The sequence below is a fragment of the Xyrauchen texanus genome, chromosome 15 (genome assembly GCF_025860055.1).
Source record: "Xyrauchen texanus isolate HMW12.3.18 chromosome 15, RBS_HiC_50CHRs, whole genome shotgun sequence".
In the NCBI taxonomy this organism is placed as follows: Eukaryota; Metazoa; Chordata; class Actinopteri; order Cypriniformes; family Catostomidae; genus Xyrauchen; species Xyrauchen texanus.
Window position 1 is genome coordinate 23,065,318 of NC_068290.1, and position 26,023 is coordinate 23,091,340.

The 26,023-nt window shown below is 37.6% G+C and overlaps 4 protein-coding genes and 1 pseudogene across 5 annotated transcripts in view; 2 read left to right on the forward strand and 3 right to left on the reverse strand.

Moving 5' to 3' along the window:
- bcam (basal cell adhesion molecule (Lutheran blood group)) overlaps window positions 1-26,023 on the forward strand; it is a 278,932-nt gene that overhangs the window by 177,568 nt on the left and 75,341 nt on the right. The gene's annotated exons all lie outside the window — the stretch shown is intronic.
- LOC127656270 (apolipoprotein A-I-like) lies at window positions 836-1,956 on the reverse strand. Its single transcript, XM_052144512.1, has 3 exons — window positions 1,908-1,956; window positions 1,642-1,792; window positions 836-1,553 (listed from the first exon to the last, which is right to left on the reverse strand). Exons 1-3 carry the CDS (start codon window positions 1,945-1,947, stop codon window positions 977-979), a joined length of 768 nt encoding a protein of 255 aa, XP_052000472.1. The 5' UTR covers window positions 1,948-1,956; the 3' UTR covers window positions 836-976.
- LOC127656268 (apolipoprotein A-I-like) lies at window positions 6,415-8,284 on the forward strand. Of its 2 annotated transcripts, XM_052144508.1 has the most exons (4): window positions 6,415-6,456; window positions 6,576-6,631; window positions 6,795-6,945; window positions 7,034-8,280. In XM_052144508.1, the coding sequence occupies exons 2-4, from the start codon at window positions 6,592-6,594 to the stop codon at window positions 7,608-7,610; spliced, it is 768 nt and encodes a 255-aa protein (XP_052000468.1). In that variant the 5' UTR covers window positions 6,415-6,456; window positions 6,576-6,591; the 3' UTR covers window positions 7,611-8,280. The 2 variants fall into 2 exon arrangements, with proteins under 2 accessions (XP_052000468.1, XP_052000469.1); XM_052144509.1 differs by lacking the exon at window positions 6,415-6,456 and having other exon boundaries at window positions 6,580-6,631; window positions 7,034-8,284.
- LOC127656199 (apolipoprotein A-IV-like) lies at window positions 9,472-10,387 on the reverse strand (annotated as a pseudogene).
- LOC127656267 (apolipoprotein A-I-like) lies at window positions 16,295-18,462 on the reverse strand. Its single transcript, XM_052144507.1, has 4 exons — window positions 18,364-18,462; window positions 18,219-18,273; window positions 17,755-17,905; window positions 16,295-17,672 (listed from the first exon to the last, which is right to left on the reverse strand). The coding sequence occupies exons 2-4, from the start codon at window positions 18,256-18,258 to the stop codon at window positions 17,096-17,098; spliced, it is 768 nt and encodes a 255-aa protein (XP_052000467.1). The 5' UTR covers window positions 18,259-18,273; window positions 18,364-18,462; the 3' UTR covers window positions 16,295-17,095.

The window sequence follows — 26,023 nt, forward strand, 5'->3', positions numbered from 1 at the left end:
GTTTCATTTTAATAACATTGTCCTGGCTGATATGGTAGTGTAGAGGTGGCTTTTCATATCATATTTTATATCCCATTGGAAGATCATTGTTGTATTGAAAACCCAAAGTCCAGTTGGAAGTACCTTGCTATCAGGATTACTCAACATCAAAACTTCCTAACAGGGACTTTTTGTTGCAACAGATCCTCACGATCAAAGCAAACCATTAAAAAAAACTGTCAGTTTGTAAACTTTGCTAAAAAGCACTGGCTACTTATGAACAATAAAATCCAACCTTTGCTGTCAGGTCAAAAATATTTATAGTATATTGAAAAAAACATTAATACCATATAAGAATGTGTTTACATTCTTTAAAGGATAATTATGTTTAGATTGGAAGAGGAATAGATTGGAAAGTAGTATCTTTAACATGAGTCATTTGCCTAACACAGGGAAGTTATCAAAGGACGATAACTGGGAACATTGTCCTTTGCCCCTTCAATAAGAGGTCCCAACTAACATACTCTATGTTATTGCCTATCCACGGAGCTGGACAAATGTATACAGTAGGGTAAATATTGTGTCCTAATGTGGTACCTGTGAATTTAAGTGACACCCTGGTCTAATTGGACATGAAAAACTTTCACTAATGAAAAATAAATTCACTAATATGGAATTGTAACATGAAACAATATTCTGTTAATAAATATTTGTTTTATTGATACATAAACAAGAAAAGATTTGACATTTGTAAACATGAAAGAAACATCAAACACATTTTTACTCAAAACTAATACAGTTTGACTAAATTTACATGCACCATTATACAGAAAATCATATTATTACTTTTTTCAAATTGTGTATAAGAATGGATAATACATAAAAAATATTGTACAGATATATGGAGGATTAGATGGATATGCCAGATTTGGAAGTCATAATTCTCAGTCATGACACAATAGTTATATTAGTGACAAAAGAATAAGTCTTTGAAGCATTAGTTGGTCTTGATGAAAGACTCATAGAGGGAGGTGAGCTGGTCCTTCAGGTTCTGGGCATAGGGGTCCAGCTTTTCCTTCAGGTCTTCAGCATAGGGTGAGAGACTCTGCTGGACAAACTGGGCTCTCTCTGCAATTTGGGCCTGGAGATCCTCAGTCAGTGGGGTCACAGTCTTCTGGAACTCCTGCAGACGCTGGTCCACCTTCTCTTTGATTTCAGCAGTGTAGGGCTCCAGTTGAGCCTGCAGCTCCTTCACGCTCTGCTCCAGGCTCCCTCTCAGCTCCTCACTTTTTTGGAGCAGAGTGGCCTTCAGGGTCTCAGAATCCAGGGACTCTGCATATGGAGCCATGGCTGCTCTGAGGTCCTCCACTCTCTGCTGAATTTGGCGCTTGAGATTCTCAGCATAGGGCTCCATTTGGTCTTTCACTGTGGTCAGGTCCTTCTCCAAACGCTCCCTCAACACTTCAGCCTCCTTAGTGATTTTGGTCATCAGCTCTTCAGCCAGAGGGTTCATCTGGTTTTTGAGTGTGACGGCATATTCGCTGGCCACGTCAGCACTCTGTGTTAGTCGAGCACTGTAATTTGAAGGAGAACATTTGTGATCTCAGGGCAAAAGAAATATTTTAAATAACAGTATCCAGCAGGTAAAATGTCTTAACTTACTTGACTTCCTGGCCCAGTTGGGAGGTTCTGATCATCTGGACGGTTTCCTCTGCAGTGTGTGTTGCCTTGGCAACATAGTTCCAGAATGCATCAGTCAGCTGCTCCAGCTGTGGCTTGGGCTCATCAGCATGAAATAGGTTGGCTTGGCAAACTGTTGATGGAATAAAGCATTTCAGATTAATCAAATTATATATTATTATTATGCCCTATATATTCATTATTCCAGACAACTGCAAACATAATAAATTAAACTAAATGCAACTAACCTGTAAACACAGCTAGTGCAAATACCACAAGTACCTTCATGGTTTTTAGTTTGAGTCTGTAAGAAAAATATCAAATTTTATAAACATCTCTGTCTTTTATAAATGTATTATCATGTAAAAAATTACGAAAAATAAAAGTGAAGCTCTCTCCTTGCCTTGTGTCAGTTTGTCTTTAATTCACACTATCCAGTCTGAAGAACAAGTGTGGAGGGATCTGCGACATATCTGTATATATATAGCATGGGGAGGTGATTGTTGTAGTGGAAACCCAAAGTCCAGTGGTTAGTGCCTGGCTGTCAGTATTACTCCACATCATAACGTCCTAAATAACTCAACCCATTATCACAACGGATCCTTAAATTCAATACAAATAATCAAAACAAAAGTTTTAGGCACTTGTTAAAAATGTTGCATAGTGAGGATGTCTTCAAAAATAATGACATAAATAGTTTTCATTTATCACTTAAAGTCCAGTAAAAAAAAAAAAATAAGAAAAGCTAAATCAATATATTTTGTGACCACCTTTGCCTTTAAAACAGCCCCAATTCACCTAGGTACACCTGGACAGTGTTTCTTGGTTGTTGGCAGATAGGATGTTTCAAACTTCTTGGAGAATTCATCACATTTCTTCTAACTATTTAGGCTGTCTCAGTTGCTTCTGTCTCTTTATGTAATCTCAGACAGACACAATGTTTAGTGGGGGGCTTTGTGGGGGCCATGACATCTGTTGCAGTGTTCCCTGTTCTTCTATTCAAATCTTTTCTATTTGCAAAAGTAATGTTAGTATAAGTATATTTCCTATTGACACACTAAAGCTTAAGATATAAATAACCATCTTAAGACAAATGCTTTTGTGAAACATTTTATGTGCCTAAGACGTTTGCACAGTACTGTGTGTGTGTGTGTGTGTGTGTGTGTGTATATATATATACAGGTGAAACTCGAAAAATTAGAATATCATGCAAAAGTTCATTAATTTCAGTAATTCAACTTAAAAGGTGAAACTAATATATTATATAGACTCATTACAAGCGAAGTAAGATATTTCAAACCTTTATTTGATATAATTTTGATGATTATGGCTTACAGCTTATGAAAACCCCAAATTCAGAATCTCAGAAAATTAGAATATTGTGAAAAGGTTCAGTATTGTAGGCTCAAAGTGTCACACTCTAATCAGCTAAACACCTGCAAAGGGTTCCTGAGCCTTTAAATGGTCTCAGTCTGGTTCAGTTGAATTCACAATTATGGGGAAGACTGCTGACCTGACAGTTGTGCAGAAAACCATCATTGACACCCTCCACAAGGAGGGAAAACCTCAAAAGGTAATTGCAAAAGAAGTTGGATGTTCTCAAAGTGCTGTATCAAAGCACATTAATAGAAAGTTAAGTGGAAGGGAAAAGTGTGGAAGAAAAAGGTGCACAAGCAGCAGGGATGACCGTAGCCTGGAGAGGATTGTCAGGAAAAGGCCATTCAAATGTGTGGGGAGCTTCACAAGGAGTGGACTGAGGCTGGAGTTACTGCATCAAGAGCCACCACACACAGACGGGTCCTGGACATGGGCTTCAAATGTCAAACGTCTTACCTGGGCTAAAGAAAAAAAGAACTGGTCTGTTGCTCAGTGGTCCAAAGTCCTCTTTTCTGATGAGAGCAAATTTTGCATCTCATTTGTAAACCAAGGTCCCAGAGTCTGGAGGAAGAATGGAGAGGCACACAATCCAAGACGCTTGAAGTCCAGTGTGAAGTTTCCACAGTCTGTGTTGGTTTGGGGAGCCATGTCATCGGCTGGTGTTGGTCCACTGTGCTTTATTAAGTCCAGAGTCAACGCAGCCGTCTTCCTTCAGCAGACAAGCTTTATGGAGATGCTGACTTCATTTTCCAGCAGGACTTGGCACCTGCCCACACTGCCAAAAGTACCAAAACCTGGTTCAATGACCATGGTATTACTGTGCTTGATTGGCCACAAACTCGCCTGACCTGAACCCCATAGAGAATCTATGGGGCATTGCCAAGAGAAAGATGAGAGACATGAGGCCAAACAATGCAGAAGAGCTGAAGGCCGCTATTGAAGCATCTTGGTCTTCCATAACACCTCAGCAGTGCCACAGGCTGATAGCATCCATGCCACGCCGCATTGAGGCAGTAATTAATGCAAAAGGGGCCCAAACCAAGTACTGAGTACATATGCATGATTATACTTTTCAGAGGGCCGACATTTCTGTATTTAAAATCCTTTTTTTTATTCATGTAATATTCTAATTTTCTGAGATTCTGAATTTGGGGTTTTCATAAGCTGTAAGACATAATCATCAAAATTATATCAAATAAAGGCTTGAAATATCTTACTTTGCTTGTAATGAGTCTATATAATATATTAGTTTCACCTTTTAAGTTGAATTACTGAAATTAATGAACTTTTGCATGATATTCTAATTTTTCGAGTTTCACCTGTATATATATATAAAATAAATTTAAAAAGCAGTGATGATATTCTAATTGTTCATGAGTTAGGTTATAAAAATACACATTGAGTCTTTTTTAATTGTTTACATTGATTATATATTTTTTTTTATTTCAGTTCAAAAGCAGAACATTTGTCATGTGAAAAGATAAAATAACTTCATGTCAAGGCTGAGAAAGTTGAATTCCATGTCAAATATTATTGTGGTCCTCAAAAGTTATTTTAAAGTAATCTAACAACTTCAGTGATATAAATTAACTGTTGAATTAAGCAATATCCTAATAATGTGCATAATTGAGATGCATAAAAATATGTATTTTATTTGTTTTAAAATACATCTTTGGATGAATGCCAGAGGAACCTGACAAAATAAAGTCTTGGATGCGTATATTGACTAATTAGAATGGATATGCAAATTAACTAATATAATTAGTTTCTTTTCATAAACACACTCTGAATCTAATTAGATCACATTTGAAAAAAAAGGGGGAAAAAGTATTATAATAAAATTAAGAATGGCTTTACTTTTATTATTTGTTTTTATTATTATATAAGGATGTTCACATGATGTTCTGATGATCACATTTGGGGGGTTGGGGCGATGACATATTACTGCTTAGAATGCCAGCAGACACATTAAGAAACTTTGAGTGATCTGTCAAACCTTATCAGAGAGTTAACAAAGTCTGTTGTCATTTCTTGCTTTTATTAGATCAAAGGTTAAAATTCAGGGCTCTGTCTGGCATTAGATGTACAAAGTACCTTAGACCTTTCTAATCAATGAGTATTCAGGACTCCTTTAATTGATTCATTAATTTATTTATTTTTTATCATTTTAATGGTTAAAATTAAAATGTAATATTGAGGTGTTCCAGGTGTTGGAACAATATTTTGGAAATTGTATTTCTTGTCTTTAGACATTGGAGTCTCTATTTTAACTTCCCTTTAATTACATATGTGTTGTGTTAAATTCTAAGCTCACAAAAACAAATAGCAACAAAACTATCACAGCACTTTCCTAAACATCTCTTTGTCCTGCACAGCAAAATGTTCTTGATCCATGAGATCTTTGCGTGTGGTGGAGGCAATTTGATAAAAAAAAAATAATTTTGCAAATTTATGTAGCTAATGAAAATCCATGAAATTAACACATACGTACATTTAGAGACAAAATACTTATTTATCATTTTCAGTTTTTTTCAAGGTCATTAAATTAAAAGTTTTTTAATAGCTGTACAATAAGTGAAAGGGTTGTATTGGGGGTAAAAAGTCTTCTGTTGAAGGGGATAAAGGCCCCTATAAAACTCTTTTTCTTAAGTGGGGAGAATAGATTTGTTCTGAAACATTTTCAAAGTGGACTCACATTGACTGTTCCAATCACAATTTGTTTATTGAATACTTTATTGAAATAAAAAATGTGTTTGAAATTAACAATAAATCAGGCACCCTTTTCTGAAGTAGTTATTTAGTGTAATCATTTTCTTAATTTGTAACACAACAAAAGCATATTGCTGTATGAAAATTATATGCATTAGTTTACAGATTTTGCACTAAAACTATTGCGCCTATATCTACACATTATCACTATAACCCCCTCGGGGCCTTTTATCCCAAGTGTGGTCCTTTTTAAAAAAAAAAGTAATAAATGGAATTTTAATCAAAAGAACCATCCGTTATTATTTATTTTCACACAAATGATGTCGCTTCATCAATATTCAATAAAACGAAATACAGTTTTGCAATCTTGATACATTTTGTGACCAGAAACAAAGCAAATGTGCCTTTAGCCCTGTTGTACCTTATCTATTTTGACCTGTTAAAAATTCCAACGAGAATTTTTGCACTGCTTTATAAAACTAGGTTACAGTTCCTCTGTTTTGATTATCTGCACTGAATGCTGACGGCAGGTTGAGTTATGTAGGACGTTATGATGTGGAGTAATAATGACAGCAAGGCACTTACCACTGGACTTTGGGTTTCCACTACAACAATCACCTCACCATGCTATATATATACAGATATGTAGCAGATCCCTCCACACTTGTTCTTCAGACTGGATAGTGAGAATTAAAAGTACACTGACACAAGGTTAGTAGAGATCTTTACTTATATTTTTTGTAAATTCAAAATACTGCATTTTTTTTAAATGATAAGGAATGACAAGACAGAGTTGTTGATTACATTTATTTATAAATTTTTTCTTACAGACTCAAACTGAAAACCATGAAGGTTCTTGTGGTACTTGCACTAGCTGTGTTTACAGGTTGGAAAATTATTTAAATATTTATTAAGAAATAAAACTGTCAATAGTTATTAAAAATGTCTCCTTTAATTGATGACACATGAGTACAGTTCTCTGGAATAAGAATATCTAGGGCATAATAATAACAATTTAATCAATCTGAAATGCTCCGATCCATCAATAGGTTGTCAAGCCAACCTATTTCATGCTGATGAGCCCAAGCCACAGCTGGAGCAGCTGACTGATGCATTCTGGAACTATGTTGCCAAGGCAACACACACTGCAGAGGAAACAGTCCAGATGATCAGGACCTCCCAACTGGGCCAGGAAGTCAAGTAAGTCAAGAAATTTTACCTGCTGGATACTGTTATTTAAAATATTTCTTGTGCCCTGAGATCACAACTGTTCTCCTTCAAATCACAGTGCTCGACTAACACAGAGTGCTGACATGGCCAGCGAATATGCCGTCACACTCAAAAACCAGATGAACCCTCTGGCTGAAGAGCTGATGGCCAAAATCACTAAGGAAGCTGAAGTGTTGAGGGAGCGTTTGGAGAAGGACCTGACCACAGTGAAAGACCAAATGGAGCCCTATGCTGAGAATCTCAAGAGCCAAATTCAGCAGAGAGTGGAGGACCTCAGAGCAGCCATGGCTCCATATGCAGAGTCCCTGGATTCTGAGACCCTGAAGGCCACTCTGCTCCAGAGAAGTGAGGAGTTGAAAGGGAGCCTGGAGCAGAGCGTGAAGGAGCTGCAGGCTCAACTGGAGCCCTACACTGCTGAAATCAAAGAGAAGGTGGACCAGCACCTGCAGGAGTTCCAGAAGACTGTGACCCCACTGACTGAGGATCTCCAGGCAAAGATTGTAGAGAGAGCCCAGTTTGTCCAGCAGAGTCTCTCACCCTATGCTGAAGACCTGAAGGAAAAGCTGGACCCCTATGCCCAGAACCTGAAGGACCAGCTCACCTCCCTCTATGAGTCTTTCATCAAGACCAACTAATGCTTCAAAGACTTATTCTTTTGTCACTAATATAACTATTGTGTCATGACTGAGAATTATGACTTTCAAATCTGGCATATCCATCTAATCCTCCATATATCTGTACAATATTTTTTATGTATTATCCATTCTTATACACAATTTGAAAAAAGTAATAATATGATTTTCTGTATAATGGTGCATGTAAAGTTAGTCAAACTGTATTAGTTTTTAGAAAAATGTGTTTGATGTTTCTTTCATGTTTACCAATGCCACATTTGTTCTTGTTTATGTATCAATAAAGCAATTATTTATTAACAGAAGTTAGTTTCAGTTGAAAGATAGAACACTAACAGAACAGATGGATTCAGTCATCACAAACAGAAATTTTTTCTCATTAGAATTGTGACATGAAAATCTGACATATTTGATCCATCTATTCCCTTTTTTTTATCCATCCATCCATCTGTCCAGTTCCTCTTACATAAGCTACTGGCCACAATTCACATTTGTACCTCCAAAATAAGGTCTTCCTTTGATGCTTGAAACAAGAATGTATTATCTTGTTGAGTTTACAGGACAAAAGACCTTATTACGCAAAATGTGTGATTGCCTTAAAATGTATGCATTGTCTCTTTTCCTATACAGCACATTTTTCCAACAAATTTTCACTGCTTTTCTGTGTAAACGTGCATATTTATTTAGTCAAATGCTGAAACGTTATTATTTGTTAGCAACAATGTGTGTGAAGTTTCTTGCAGGTTTACAAATGGCACATTCTTCTAATTTATCCTCCAATAATAAAAACATATAAACAATAAAAAAACCACAATTTATTAACTGAACGGTGCTTCTTTTCAACGCTAGAATATTTCTGACATTTAATTACAGTAATAAATCCAATTTCTGCTTTAAAAACACTGTTTATCATGCCCTGCTGGAACAGGGCTGTTGCTTAAATTCCCAGGGCCTGGAAAAAGAGTACCTCAGCATTTACAAGAAAATCATGTCATGTCAAACCATGTCAAGGCTGAGAATTTGAATTTCTTGTTGAATAAATTCCTGTGTTGGTCAGTGGTAGTCTGTGTGGAGGCATGGAAGGCTGAGCCTCCTCAAAAAATAAATAAAAGATTCTAAATTAACTTAAGAGATGTACTTCCATTTGAATCAGTCTCTAAATAATGTGCATTATTCAAATGCATAGTGAATATGTATTTTTAATTTAACTTTCATTAGCATAATCCTAGGAAAGTTGGAATAACTGCATGAAGGTTAAAGAAACCTGACAGTCTAAAGTATCCTACCAGTCATACTGGATATGCAAATGACCCAACATCATATGTTGCTTTCAAAACACAGCCTCTATTGGCATCCATCTTTATATGTGACCAATAATAATGAAAAACATTTATCAGAGGTTCCTCTAAAAGCCTGATGGCACTGTGTGATTTGTTATATTCATGTCCTATTTTGACAAGTGTTCAGTTGGGTGATTAGAAGGATTATTACTCATCCTTATTAACAGTACATAAAACAAGTGATTTGTGCTGTGTTAATACGTGTCAAATTTAATCCAAAGCATTTTAACTCATGAAAATGTACAGTTCTTAGCATTGTATATTTAAAAGATAATAAGAGGTGTATGTTTTTTTATGTCATTAGCATCATTACTTCTAGCAGTATATTGTAATATAAAGACATATTTTTAACTTTTCTACAATTTTATTTATTTATTTTTGACATAGAAGCAAACCATCTTCCTCAAATCAATATACAACATTATGTTAATAAGGTGGCAATTTTTCCACTAATAAAAAAATTATACTTTGAATTAATAAGAAAAAAATAAATAAAAAAATCACAAACATTAATTTCAATAAATTTAGGCCTGGAGATTTTCAGGCAATGGAGCTACAGATTTTCCTGCAGGCACTGGTCCACATATACTTTAAGGTCGGCAGTCTAGGGCTCCAGATGAGCCTGCAGCTCCTTCACGCTCTGCTCCAGGCTCCCTTTCAGCTCCTCACTTCTCTGGAGCAGAGTGATCTTCAGGGTCTCAGAATCCAGGGAGTCTGCAAATGGAGCCATGGCTGCTCTGAAGTCCTCCACTCTCTGCTGAATCTGGCTCTTGAGATTCTCAGCATAGGGCTCCATTTGGTCTTTCACTGTGATCAGGCCCTGTTCCAGATGCTCTTTCAACCCTTCAGCCTCCTTTGTGAATTTGCTCATCAGATCTTCAGATAGAGGATTCATCTTGTTCTTGAGTGTTATGGCAAATTCACTGGCCATGTTGTTGTTCTGTGCAAGAGTAGCACTTTGATGTGAATAGGAAAAGTGTAATTTATGCCTGGGAAATTAAATATTGGTATATTAATATCTTGCTGGTAAATTTTTCTAGATTTACATCATGTCCTGCCCAACCTGGGATGTCATGTTCTCATGGACAGTTTCATCAGTGGTGTTAAATACATTGGCTTGGCAACCTGTTATGGAAATAGAACATTACAGATTATTTAAATAAGATAGATATTTTATTATAATGTCTTTTAGATATGTGATGTATTCTGCTTCATCTACTAAAAAATAGGGTTAGTTTTTGTGACATTTGAATAACACAGACATCTCATTTATTGAAAAATATTTATATTTATAACCTGTAAAAAAAAGCTAATAAAAGAACAGAAGAACTCTCATGGTTTCCATTTTTGCCTGAAAGGTAAATACACACACCTTGTTTTGTAATACAAATTAGCATTTAAAAAAAATCATTGTATTTTAAAATGGCAAATCTCACCCATGTCAATGTGTTTTTAATTCATGCTGTCCAGTCTGAAGAACAGGTGAAATAGCTTTTTGATATCTGTATTTATATATTGTTTGGAGTTTAATGCAGTGGAAACAAATCCAGTGGGTAGTTCCTTGTCCTTGGAATTACACATCAAAATGTCCTAACTGTATCTTCAATGACCATGAATATGCAAGTTCTATTTAAACAGTGATAACTGTTGAACTGTTGAACTATAAACTTAGATTAATATAATCCATTTAAAATATATAAATATATTTATTTACAAAATCAGACATTACAGTCAGATTGAGATTACATATGTGTACATTCATGAAAGAATAATGTGAGGTTAAGAGCTCATATTAGAACGGGAAGACCCATTCAGCTTTATAAAAACTATTATCAAAAACAGTATTTAAGTTATGTTAAGTTAATGGCATCTATGGCAATATAATAGGATTTTATAAGTTTCTCCATATAAAAAGTGTCTGATTGAATGTCTGGCAAACACTAAAAAAATGGTTTTTTGGCTGAACTTGATTCAGTCATGGACAGTGGTTCCATGTGTTTGAAATTAGATTTTTAAATTTAAAATTACTGTGTAATCTCAACACAAAGACTTTGTGCAGAAGAACTTAGTTGAATTGGGTAAAACCAATAAAATTAGACATGTCAATGTACCTCAATTAAATCTCTAATATCTGTATGTACTAACTAGTGAAAGTAAATGTTAGCTTGCTAAATACACGGTTGAAAACACTACAGAGTGTAGTTTAGTAATTATGCTATGGTTAGCATAGAAATTGCTCAGTTAAAGGGGCAGTATGTATGATTCATAAACCCTTGTTATTAATGACGCCTGTGGCCGTTAAGTGAACTGCAGCAGCTACCTGTTGCTCGTCCTCGCGCTCGTGCACACACTCCATAGGGATGCGAGCATTGGACAAAACAATGACGTAATGTACAAAGAGACGTGATTCACCACCATCATGCTGACAGATGAGGTCGCATAATTAAAATTATTATACTACAAACTTTGAGACTGTATATTATATTTGAATCACCAGTGCTGGAACAGGGCTAAAACAAAGTGTTGATATTGGTCTGACTCAGTGGCGGGCCGTGCATTAAAAGTCTAGGCCTTCAGAGTGATTCATGCCATAAAGAAAACACAATTTCACAATGAATAAGACACCCTATGTCTTTGGGCATCATACATTATGTCACAGCTAAATAATAATAACAACAATTGACATTTTAAAAACACGTCCACGCACGAAAGCCAGAACTTGAAATGACACTTAATGCTCAAGCAAGCCTAATTTTAATTGTTATGTGAAATGAACATCTCCCGAACTGACATTGAAAAATCATAATTTTTCATATGAATCTACCAAGGAGGTCTGTAATACCTGGAAAAAACTATCTAATAATATTTGTGATTTAATTGTTGCTTGCAATACATTTAGTTTTAGACAGGGTACACGGTTATGCCGCGTTCCAGTGGGATATTCCTACTTGATATCTCTAAACATAAATGCATTCCATTCCCCAATATTTGGAAGTGCAATGTTCCCGTTAGCCTAGCAGGGGTTTGACTCTCATTAGAGATGTCTCCTAGCAAACCAACTGATAAACATTGCTGCAGTGCTATCATTTGTGCTTCAGGTGTACGATTATCAAAATAGATTATAATGTTTTATACACCTGTTTCTGCAAGCGTTTGTTAAACAAGCTTTAATATAATTTTAACAATATTACTAAATAAAGTGAATGTTTATCACTTACTTTGTATATCTCCCTGAGTGTGAACATGTTTGTGTGACATCATACCCCTGCCTCTCAGCTAAATAGGAGTTGAAAAGTACTGCACAAGCTTACATGTTGTAATTCTGACTTTCCATTGCACTTTTCCTAATAGAAAGTTGTAAAATCCAGCTTTCCGAGTTGAATGGAACACAGCACTAATTTTCAAAACTTGATCTGACACTGAATGCTCATGCAGACTAATTTAGACTTAGAAAACTCCTGATGTTTCTAAAAAGCACTTACCAATTTACTTGAAGTGAAAATCAGTACTCCTTTCCTGTTTAATAAATTAAGCAATCACATGGTCATGCATATGGAGGACCAACTCTACCATATTTAAAAATAAATACAGAAATAAATAAATGCTCAATAAATAAATAAGGTAATTATTACAAAGGTGAATAAATAAAGAAGCTAATTAAAATATATATATATACATTTATGTCTCACTGTATAATTTAATTTCTACCTACATTTATTTGTTTATTGTATTTTTTGGGGCAATTAATTGTATGCTTATTTATTTATTGAGCATTTATTTATTTCTGTATTTATTTTTAAATATGGTAGAGTTGGTCCTCCATACATGCAGAACATCTCATGTTTTTAAATCCATAAGGATCTCTTCCTCAACGGCGATAGCGGCAGCAATGACAGTTGACTCCTCGGCAAGATCTCGCACCCTTCGCTTTCAAATTAGGTCACTTAAAGCGTGATTGCGTCACTCAAGGCCAGCTAGAAGGCCTCGACCAGGACATATCGTAAAGATCACACCCACCAAGAACAAATAAATCAATCTGATTGGCTGATTAATCTGACAATCTGACTTAGTTGCCCATTCATTTGCACTGTTGAGGGATTCTGTGGAAATTCTGAATCCTGAGGGGGTGGAGCTCAACTCACGCATTGCTTCAGCTAAAGAGCTTGGCTTTGGGCTTGCGATTTGTGAAGCAGTTGTCACGCTTCGCTTGTAAGCATCAAGGAATAAATTCTGAGTGGATAAACTTTTCATTTTTCTCTATTAGTTTGTAGGTTAATTATACAATTAACCAAAAGTGATTGTGAATGAAAGGATGAAAAATATGTATGTATTTAGCATGCAGAGAAGGCTTTGTTGGCCCTGAGAATTCAACACTGGTCTGGCTATGCGAGACTTGAATTCGATGTAGTCACTTTTATTTGCATGATAGATTAGATAGATGACTGCATTTATACGATAGCCTATGTTGTCATTAGCTAGCTAGCCAGCTTTATCAATAGCTGTTAGCTAAATTTGGTGGATGATGACAGTAGCTGTTAATAAAATAGAGTGTACTTTATATGTTGACACTATTCAGTATTGATGTGATTCCATTTCAACTGTCATTTTGATATATTGATGCACTATTGTTTTATAATAATAGAATGTATATATTTTCTGTAAAACCAAGTTACGTTACACTTATGAATGGGTCTTTTGTATTATCTTGAACTTTGTCTAGCATTCTTTTCATATTTTATTGTAGTTTAGCTGAAATTATACTGATTAATCCATATGGCACTATATTTCACATGCTTATTGTTGTCCAATAAGAAGAAAGCCAATTCAGGGGCGGTTTTGATCCACAAAACTGAACGAAGTTCCCTCCAGGAATCAAATATCCTGTTGATGTTCACACTAGTTTTTGCTCGACCACGATCACGTTCCACTCAGCCAGACTGGATTCAGTAGTTAAATGTTTTTTTGTTGTTGTTGTTTTTTTGGCTTACTCAGAGTTTGTTTAGGAGTCGGTGTTGTGCTGGGAGATGGACGTTTGCTGGATTCCATCTCTAAGATAGTGTTACCTATTGTTGCAGTTTGTTGTCGCTATTGAATAGTGGATGAGAAGCTATCACTGTGGCAAGGCTCTCAGGAGTGCGCATAAACGTCACATCCTTTAGATTTTCCTGACAAAAGCAACCCGCTCCCTTCGCATGAAAATCAGTTTACAGGCTTTAATAGGCAACCTAGGAAGTCCGGGAAGGGCTAATTATTTAAGTGGCGTTACAAGCCGTTCACACATTGGCAAAAATAGGCGAATATTATATTAAAATTGTTACATATTTAAGCAAGCACACAATTTAATGTTCAATAGCTATCTGTCCTCATCATTAGCTCAAACTCCACTCTTCACCTTAATGGTAACCCCAAAACTCCATCTAAATCTCAACAAAACCTTAAACACTAAAAAGTATCACCCTTTATATTCGTCTTGCACAAAAACACATTCAAAGGGGATTAATGGAAAGGAGGAGGCGAGAACTGGATTGAAGATATAAATAATATTTTAATGAAGAACTTAAACGAAAAGACAAAACACATTGACAGCTGCCCATCAAACAATCAATCAATCAAAATCTCTCTCTCTCTCTAAATCAATCAATCAAAATCTCTCTCTCTCTCTCTCTCTCTGCAGCTTCCAGTCTGCCTTTATCCATCTGAGGCTTGACCAGGTGTGCAGCATCACGACACAGACCCGCCTCCGCCCTGTCACACACATAAAAGAACCAAACATTTACTCTCCATATAGAGTCCCATGCAAAGCAAATGGAAATCCCCTGCCCAGTTTCATCATTGCTACATTAACATTACAAAAATATTCATGTAGTCCCAACTCAAATGGATTAAGTAAACTTCCATTTTACAAATTTAAATGGATTGAATGCAATTATATCAAGTTACGACAAAATGTCATAGAATTTGCTTTTGCACATTTTAATTAAGTTAACTGAAGAAATAGCAAACAAAAGTAGCTAAAAAAAAATATTTTTGGTGTATTCGAGGAGTTTACTAACAGTGACAGGAACCCATCTTTTAGAGACCACACACACTACCAAAACACGTGTTACATTCTTAAGTACTATTAGCTATATTTTATGAGATAGGATAACATTTTTTACTTTGCTTTGTTCATTAGATTCTTAAGTTGGTGTGTTGGTGTTATGTATATTTCTCTTTTCATCCTTTGACCAAATCACTGACTCACTGGGTTATGTCTAAAGCTTTACTGACTTTGTGGATTTATCTTTAAGATTCGTGATGACCTCCACAGAGAGGGAAGTTTGTAAGATGTTCCCAGACAGTGTACAGACTTTGTTCCCCAAGATGTGCAGATCTGCACGTCAGTTAGGAGGACAAGGCCCATGAGTTACTGTATGAACCTGTGTCACCACTGATAATGAAGTTGAGACATTAACAAACTGTATGGCCTGTTATATAATGAGCAGAGCTGGAATAAACTGGTCCTTAGAACTAAAGTTCTTAGAACTTATCTTACGTTTAACCTATCATCTGATCAAAATGCAGTTCTGATTATGTGTATAATTTTTGCAAGTGCCTATTATTGTTAGATTATTCTGTCTTTTATGTTCACTTCTCCAGCTCACTGAAGTCGAAGAACTAGTAGTAGTAGTAGTATGTTATGGTTATTAGAAGACTGCATAATATTTTGCAGTGTTTTCAGTGCAAAGCAAGTCAGCCTCTACATATTTAAAGTATCTACAGTGCATTCATAAATTATTCAGACCTCTTTTTTATGTTGCAGCCTTATGCTATAATGCTATACATTATTTTTCCCCCACATCAATCTACACTCATAATGACAAAGCAAAAATCAGATTTTTGATTACTTAAAAAAAATAAAATAAAAATATCACACTATCTTTGAGATATTTCTACACTTTTATTAAAGTACACCTGTGGCAAATTCAATTGATTGGACATTTGGAAAGGTACACACCTGTCTATATAAGATCTCATCGCTGAACATGCATATCAGAGCAAAAAGTATGCATATTATCCCCAAAAAATCAGAAAGTCCAGAAAATCCCCAAATCCAGGTGTTGAATCATACACAAAAAGACTTGGGGCAGTAATCGCTGCCATAGATTCTTCAACTAAGGACTGAGTTTGGGTCTGAATACTTATGTCAATGTGATATTTCAGTTTTTTTCTTTTTAATAAATTTACGAAGTTATCAAAATCTGTTTTTGATTTGTCATTATGGGGTATGGAGTGTAGATTGATGTGAAAAAAAATATTCACAAGGGTTGCACTGTATTTTGCTCACGTTCTGTCTGTGTATTTAATATTTTTATATATGGTGTCAAATTCCACATTTGAATCTTTCAAAACAGACAAGCACATCCATCCCATGATAAAAAATTTTTTATGACAATATATCATAATGCTTTTACACACAAGATTGTCAATTTCATTTTGCTTACAGTAGATTCCATTGTAATATTTTAAAAGGACTTGTCATGGAAATCATTTACTAAGAGAGCATGTCACTGTTGCATAATGTATTTATTTATTCATTTAATATGTCATAAGATTCCTATTTTTTTCTTGTGGTGATTTTATGAAAATGTATGTAATTTGGCCCATGCGCATTTTCAAAGGGCTAATCAATTAGATCTTAAGAGGATTGCACATTAAAAAATTCTAATAGCACCTTGAATGTAATATCTAGGCATATGTAGGCATTCAAAATATACTGTGTGTATATATTATATCTACACAAATTCATGATTTAACTAAACTAAGCATATCTTCCACACTTCAGAAGAAACATTGAATTAATAAATGGCAGGTGTTTTATTGTTGCATAAATAAGAATAATGCTAAACTTGGTGCTTATAAAATTGCAAGAAACAAACATTTTCTGTCACAAAAATAAAGAGCAAAAAAGCAAATGTAAATAAATACACAAATGTTATAATGAGAAAACACTGAAATATTTTGCTAAAATCTGACCAGAGGTTTACTCACATTTTCTACAATAGTGTTTGTCTATGAAAAAGTAAGAGATAACACTAGAGACTAGAGTCACAATGCTCATGCAAGGAAAAACAGTTCTGTAAATGGCAAAAGAAGTCTTTGACGAATTTAGTTGGTATTGGTAAAGGACTCATAGAGGGAGGTGAGCTGGTCCTTCAGGTTCTGGGCATAGGGGTCCAGCTTTTCCTTCAGGTCTTCAGCATAGGGCGAAAGACTCTGCTGGACAAACTGGGCTCTCTCTACAATCTTTGTCTGTAGATCCTCAGTCAGTGGGGTCACAGTCTTCTGGAACTCCTGCAGGTGCTGGTCCACCTTCTCTTTGATTTCAGCAGTGTAGGGCTCCAGTTGAGCCTGCAGCTCCTTCACGCTCTGCTCCAGGCTCCCTCTCAGCTCCTCACTTTTTTGGAGCAGAGTGGCCTTCAGGGTCTCAGAATCCAGGGACTCTGCATATGGAGCCATGGCTGCTCTGAGGTCCTCCACTCTCTGCTGAATTTGGCTCTTGAGATTCTCAGCATAGGGCTCCAGTTTGTCTCTTACTGTGGTCAGGTCCTTCTCCAAACGCTCCCTCAACACTTCAGCTTCCTTACAGATTTTGATCATCAGTTCTTCAGCTAGAGGATTCATCTGATTTTTGATGGTGATGGCATATTCACTGGCTTTATCAGCACTTTCTGTCAGTCTCGCACTATGATATGGAAATTAAATATATATTTCAAATAAAGATTTTAGCATTTTAAACACAGACTGTAACTTTTCACATTACTCACTTGATTTCCTGACCCAGCTGAGACTCTCTAATCATTTTCAGAGTGTCCTCTGCAGTACGTGTTGCCTTGGCAACATAGCTCCAGAATGCATCAGTCAGCTGCTCCAGCTGAGGTTTGGGCTCATCAGCATAGAACAGATTGGCTTGGCAACCTGGTCAAAATGCAATAAAAATAATTAAGATTTTGTTCACTTTGTAAGTTCATAAGAAAGTTTCCCAGTTCAAACAACAAAAGATTACAGTATGTGTATGTGGCTATATTTGTATTTTCCCAGTATAATTTAATTTCTATTAATGTCACTGCAATGGTATTTACAAAATGAAATTAAACACCATAATTAAATGCGGCCCTTGACATCGATCTACTATTTAGAGTAAAATCCTGTTCATTAATTGATGTGGTCTTTTGACCTCATGAACAAATTGGCCAGTCTTACTGAGACCATAGAAAACAGTAAGATTTACCTGTAAATGCAACAAAGGCAAGCACCAAATACAATTTCATCTTCACTGTTGTTTGCTAAAAAGAAGGGGGCAAAAAAAAAATGTTATTAACATATTTGCCCATTTGACTTCAACAATTTTTTATAAAGTTTCAAGCTTATCATACCTTCAAGTCCCTTAGCCTTTTCCAAGGATTGCTTAGTCCAGTAAGCTTTCTTTAGCCCCAATAGTCTGAAGCTGTTTATATATGTGTGGAGTAAAATAGTCCACAGAAAAAAGCAAAGTCCAGCACACAGTGCCATGCTGTCAGTGCCGCTCCCCCGCCATCATTTCAGCTTGTTGTCATGTGATGTTGTGCTTTGAACCTACTGATAAGGAGTCTTCTAACTGAACCCTAGAAATGGATCCACCATAAATATCATGATTTTTTATTTTGCTGTCATGGTGTATTCAATGGGATTAATTTCCTTTAAATAATGAGAGCTCTCAAAGTAATTTCCTTTTTTTTAATTAAAAAATCCTAACTTGATTAACTTTAGTTGCATCTTTGTCTGTGTTAAATTCATCAAGGGTTTTTATAATAAGTGTGTGGAAAATTACTGTGTAGTTTTATTAATGGTTACAGTAAAATGTGCCACCTTTACCTTTTACTATTGAACTTTTAACCTTTAAGCTTTTATTTTAGATTTATAATCATACACCGGAAAGTTGATATGATCTTTGTGCTGCCACAGCATATCATTTAGATTGGGCTGTGAACTTTCACCTGACAGAGTATGGTGGCAGATGTCTAGTTCATGTGGCCACATCAGATTTAATTTATTATCTCTGTAAACATCTAAAACATTTTAAATAAAAAAAATGTTTTTAAAAAAAGACAGTTACTTTTTTAAATTGTTTTGAAATGATTAGTTTAGCAGAAAGCATATGACACAAAAAAAAAACTGCCCTTAAGAGTGCAGAGCTTGTTAAAAAAAAAAAAAAGAGCAATCATTTGTTAAAATAGGTCAAACTTGGTTTGGGTTACATACATTCTTCTGATTCAGGTGTAGAAAAGTGACATTGGTATCATGAAAAGGTTACAGATAATTCAGCTATAGGATAATAGTGCTTTTGATTTAGTTGCCATCATTTAAACATTTAGATTTTAAAATAGAATAGGCCTACTCACTACTTACTTAAAGTAGATTTCTCACTTAAAATAGAATGCTTATGTAATTTTTGTTCTTTCTTACTTCCTTTTCCTTATGCATGTGCATGTGTGTCAAAAGTGTTGAGTTTTGATTTAAGTGTGAATTGTCACCATGTAGCACATATTATATATAACATAGAGTGTGCTCTAAGTAACTCATTCAACATCATTATGTGTTTTCTCATACTCCCTGCCACTGTACTATGCATGTAGGGGCAGAGTTCACCTCGACTACATATCTAATTTCTTTAAATGCTACGAAATGCACAGAAACAATATAAAGCTTTGAGAATTCAAAGCACAGAGAAAACATGCAATAAATATCAGTTGCACTCTCTTATCATACAGAACATTTTTAAACATATCAGTGTTGTTCATGTAAACCTATTTTTCATGTAGGCCTATGTTTGATTGTGCTTGGAATTTGTACTTACTGTATGTAAGGGATTAAGGGGAAAGGAGGAGGCGAGAACTGGCTTGGCAATATAAATAATAGTTTAATCATAAACTGAACCAAAAACACACAAACATAAACACACAGAGCAGCTACCTTTAGCACATTGCAATGTCACTGAGCACCTAAAGCGTGGGAGAATGTGAGCCAAGAACCACAGAGTACAGGCAAAAAGTCACGTGAGGGGTTAAATACACTGTTAATATGAACATACAAACATTTTATAGTATATTTGTTAAAAGTGTAAGATAAAAGGGATTTCATTTACCGTTCCATTCAAAAATCTGATATATGGCCATAAATATAAATATAAAACGTCTAGGTTACGTATGTAACCTCCGTTCCCCGATGGAGGAAATGAGACGTTGTGTCAGAGAAGAGACACTGGGGTCTCTCTTGAGCGCCGACACACACCTCTGATCCATGAAAAAAGGCCAATGAGAAGTTGGCAGCCGGCACCTGCACATCCCGCCCCCGGACATACGGGCAAATACGGGAGTTCATTCAGGATTTTTCTGAGGAGCCGGAAATGGTCCGGCCACAACAGTGGCTCGGCTCAGCGACGTGGCGTGGAAGACACAACGTCTCGTTCCCTCCATCGGGGAATGGAGGTTACATACGTAACCTAGACGTTCCCCTTCTGTCGCACTCTCCACGTTGTGTCAGAGAAGCAACACTAGGGGTCCACTTATAAACGTGCCATGCACTGAGCCGTGTACGTGAACTGCTGATACAGGAGCGAGCAGGTATTCTTATGTGCAAAGGCGACCAGCTGTATCAGACTGCACGTACCCTTCCCCAATGCTCCATTCAAGCCATCAGAGTCCTTCTGGTTACCCTGGAGGGGGGAACAAGGTGATGGCCACCAACCTGGGAATGGGCCAGCCTGGCTGGGCCTCTTTTCTCTCTATGTTTCTCACATAGAGCAACTACGGCCGGGGCCCTTACATGCATTGAGGGAAGGGGGTCTTAGCCCTTCTTTCAGGGGGAGAAGACCCTGCAGAGGCCACACCTACCCTGCAGGGGAGGCAAAGAGTGGCAAATACATCACATGGCCTGTTAGGACCTATGTGGAAAAGTTGGTGCGGTGGTAGATCCAGCCTCGTAGAGGGGGGAAGCGTACAGCACGGCGACCGAGTCAGCTGTAATTGCCTAAGGGAGACACGGGGGTCCACTCGTGAGGGGACAGTACCGCGGAATTACACACAGGGGGAGTCCGAACAGGAGGCCTTACCTGTGGAGCACCTATTCCAGTACAGGGTAGATTGGGTACCCGTAGTGGCTTGGGTCGGCAAGTTCCTCCGCTGAACTGCGGACCCAAAAGGGCTAGGGAGGAGTCAACCAGCAACCCGAAGATAGGATCTCCTGGGAACGGAGGCGCACTATTTTACCTCGGCTAAGGGAAAGGCGCTAGGCGCAAGCGATTCACCCGGCCAGATTGTCAGCGTGTTACCGAGTTCTACGGGATCGGACCTGAGAAAACACAGGACGATACTGACTCAACTCGGAGATTGTAAAATCTGGAGAAAGTGTTAGGTGTTGCCCACCCTGCTGCTCTGCAGATGTCTGCTAGGGAGGTGCCCCTGGCCAGTGCCCACGAGGAAGCAACACCCCTGGTGGAGTGAGCTCGGACCCGCAAGAGGGGGCACGGCCTGGGTGTGATAAGCCAATGAAATGGAGTCGACAACCCAGTTGGCAAACCTCTGTTTGGAGACAGCGTTCCCTTTCCGCTGTCCCCCAAAGCAGACAAAGAGCTACTCAGAGCGTCTAGTGCTCTGCGTGTGGTCCAGATAGATACGCAAAGCACGTACTGGACGCAGCAACGAAAGGGCTGGGTCTGCCTCCTCCCGGGGCAGCGCTTGCAGGTTCGCTACCTGATCTCTGAAGGGTGTGGTAGGAACCTTGGGCACATAGCCCGGTCGCGGTCTTAGGATCACGTATGTGTCTGCCGGACCGAACTCCAGGCAAGTGTCGCTAACAGAGAACGCTTGCAGGTCCCCGACCCTCTTGATGGAGGCGAGCGCGATCAGCAGGGCAGTCTTGAGAGAGAGGGCCCTGAGTCCAGCTGAATCTAGCGGCTCGAAGGGGGGTCTCTGGAGGCCCGTGAGGACGATCGAGAGATCCCAGGAGGGGAATAGGTTAGGGAGGGAGTTAGCCTCCGGGCACCTTTGAGGAACCTGACAATTAAGTCGTGCTTACCAAGAGACTTGCCGTCTATCGTGTCGTGGTGAGCCGTGATGGCGGCGACATACACCTTGAGGGTGGAGTGGGACAGCCTCCTCTCCAGCCTCTCCTGTAGAAACACGATCACTGACCTAACCACGCACTTCTGTGGGTCTTCAGCTCGGGAAGAACACCAGTTTGCGAACAGATGCCTGTTTTGCTCTTTTAGAGCGAAATTACTCTTTTAGAATAACTCTTTCGAGTTGTCTGCGCTGTCGAAGTGCAGAGGGGCAAGAATGCACAGCCGTGCACGAAGGAGAAAGCCGCTGTTGTGCGCCATAAAGTCCAACAGCATGCAGAGCGTCAGAGGATTTAAACAGGAACTTGGTGTGTAACTCGCAGCAGACTGCATGCACAACCATCGGCTCCGAAGAAATTTTCTGAATGAACTCCCGTATTTGCGCCGCTTGAATGCCCGTATGTCCGTGGCCGGGATGTGCAGGTGCCGGCTGCCAACTTCTCATTGGCCTTTTTTCATGGATCAGAGGTGTGTTTCGGCGCTCAAGAGAGACCCCTAGTGTCGCTTCTCTGACACAACATGGAGAGAGCGACAGAAGGGGAACTATAGTTCATATATTTGGACACAAGTAGGCTACATATTCAAATTACAGTTTTATTTGGGAAAATCTTTAAAAAATATGAAAGCAGCCATTCTTGTAGTATTTTGAAAAATGTGTTGTTGCATACACATGCAAGTGTGAATTTTATCAGTGACAACTATACATGAACATACAAATTATAGGGAAATGTATTTTATGTATTGTGATCAGGTTTATGAATGAATTTAACCAGAAAACTAAGTAAATGTGAAATGCAACTGAAATATAAATTTACGTTAGACCTATAAAAAAAAAAAGCTCCCCCTCATTTCAAAAGTCCATCACTCACAACTGGCACATACAGGACACTTTATAAAGAACAAATTAATGTCCACGAGTTCACTGGTTCATATAGTACTAAAGCGCATTAAGGTAAATAGATTTGGCATGCTGTCTATAAAGAATAGTCACCATGGTAAGGGGAGGCATGAGCTTATATATTATTGGGACATGATTGGCAGACCTAGATGAGCAAGCAAGCTCCTCCTGAACTTACATTTGGAACTTTATTAAATAAAGTTGAAAGAAAATTGAAAAATGTATATGTAATAAATAAATAAATATCAATTTTAATGTAAATACATTTATAACTGCATTTTACAACAATACATTATACGCATGTATTTTCTCTAGTTATTTCCAAATTCTCTCAGCATATACATTCTCCACTTCCCACAATTAAATTTATGTAGAGTGAGGCTTACATCTATGAAAGGATTGTCACAACTACTCAGGCAATTTCATCTTGGACTGCAAGAGGTCTGAATCATTGACGAATTGGTATTGTTTTAATGCATACAGGCGAAAACATTAGTTTTGCTAAATGCTAACTGATTAGATGCTTATCTGAGACTTTGATTAGAGAGCTCAGGTTATAATCCATGCATGGATAGAAAACGTCTTGTGTACACAGGAAGCAGGTGAGTTATGTAATCAAGGTTGTGAAGTAACAGAATACAGGTAACAGGCTTACATATTTAAAATACAAAATATTAGTAACTGTATTCCACTACAGTTACAATTTAAATAGTTGGTAATCAGAATATAGTTACATACAAAATGTATTTTGATAACTGAAGAGATTTCTTTGCATTTTATTGTAATTTATTTCATTTAAACTTTAGTTTGCTCTGTTGGAATACATCCATATCAATGATGTGATCCAAAGAGTGTTTGAATAGCCGTGAAAAACTTTCTTATGATGTTTTACATTCATATGAGCAGACAGAGGTCACTTTCACACTGTTATGAGTGAAAAGGTGGATATGATGTTATATTATATGAATATTATGTAATAGTGTACACTCTTGGAGCAGCAGAAATAGTTAACCTTGTGTAAAATGAGGTTCCACGTGGCAACATGCGAAGGGCAGATGTGTGAGAGACAGCTCTGCGCAATTTGCTAACTTCCTTAATTATTTTTATGATATAATCCGGTGAAATTCGATACACCCAGGGCTCTGGAGACATTAAAAGATATTAACGTGTTCAAGATGAAAGCCAAGACAGGCCTGTGGACCAGGGACTCGATTCGGATGGCGCGGCGGGAGGAATCCAGCGTCAAATGTCCAACATGTAGCTGATGTTGACGAAGGTACAAGCGGACTTGGAGGATCTCACTGTAATACATCGATCGATTACGGTGATGGAAAAAACATTCTCTGAGTTAGTCACAAGAGTGGCAGATTGTTGCAGGGCGGAGGGCAGGGCTGGGTCGTGATCATACACATCCGGTCCCTTATCAGGCTAATCAAGCCTCTGAGAGGGATAAAGGCCGACTGCGGAGGATTGTGCGGGAGAGAGAGATAGTTTACGGACATGTCCGTCGTGTGTGTTTGTCTTCTGTTTAAGTTTTATATTAAACTATTATTTATATTGAAAAGCCAGTTCTTGCCTCCTCCTTTCCATTGACCTCTTTACACAGATGTTGAGAAACAAATAGGTTATCTGGAGTCATCGGAAAGGGAATTATCCGCTAATCCGCCTGCAACCAAGATTGACGTGGAAAAGATTTTGGAAAAATTTGACCTTTTGGAAAATCAGAGCAGAAGGAACAACTTATGGATTGTTGGAATTCCTGAGCATTAGGAAGGTAGAGATATGGTGAAATTTCTAGATGAGCTCTTCCCATGTCTGCTCGACATAACAGGCCATAATATGGAAATCGAGCAAGCTCACAGATTCCCGGCTCGCAGATATGCTGAGGGAGACATACCGCGATCAATCCTGGCCAAATTTCTGAGATCATCCGATAAAGATCTTGTTGTGCCAGGCGAGAAGCAAAGAAAAGTTTTCTTAGAAAAAAAAATCACAATATTTCCTTGTTTCCGGACTTTGCAAACTCAACAAGAGAGGAACTACGGATGACAGCAAAATATCAACATGCCCACACAAAGGATGTCTTTTATAAAGTTGACGAACTGTGTAAGTCATGGTATATAATTTTATGCCACCTCCAACTGAATTGACTCTTGACCATCTGAGGCACCGGAATGCTTTTGTGCTAGTTTCGCCTAGCAATTGCAGCTTGTTTTGTTAAATAACACTGCTTCAGGACAGTTATGGATGAATCTGTTAGTTCCTTGTGCTTATGCCTCCTGTTGGCTGGAGAATGATTTGTGGAGTATTTTCGTGGGTCATTTGAATGATGACGTCATCTGCTGCACTCAGCTGCCTCACTGAAGATTTGTTTGTCTGTCCGAGGAAACTGAACGGCTTTATTTCGGCTGGAATGTGTTTTGTGAAGGAACACACCTTCGAGACAGTTCTGTGAATGAGTCTACACATTCTTTCTGTTTAAATATTTTATGTTATGTAATTTTCCCTTACACATTTGTGAGGCAAAATTGAGCAATCCGATGACAAAGCTGTCATGGGGGCTCTCGTAGGCATACACGGACTTTTTGAGTTTAGAGGGATTGACGCTAGTTGGTGCTGTCATGCGCGGGGTTAATGTTTATGTATTTATTTTTTCTGTTTGTTTTGTACGGGCCAGAAGTTCGGGGTTTTATTGTTGCATAAATGTTGAAATGTGGTCTTCATAATTTTATTTTTGGCACACAATTTATATTTTCTATTATATAAAAATGTCAAATTTTAATATGAGTGTACTATCTCTCCACACATGGAATGTGAATGGGTTGGGGCACCCCAAAAAAGAAGGAAGGTTATTTATTTTCTTAAACGTAAGAAATATGATATAGGGTTTCTTCAAGAAATGCATCTTTCCCTGCAGGAAGCAGAAAAAATTTGGGAAAATATGGGGTGAACATGTTTTCTTTAGTGCTGGCTCAATTAAGAGCAAGGCCGTCATTATATAGGTAAATAAACATCTACAATTCAAATGTCTCAAACACTT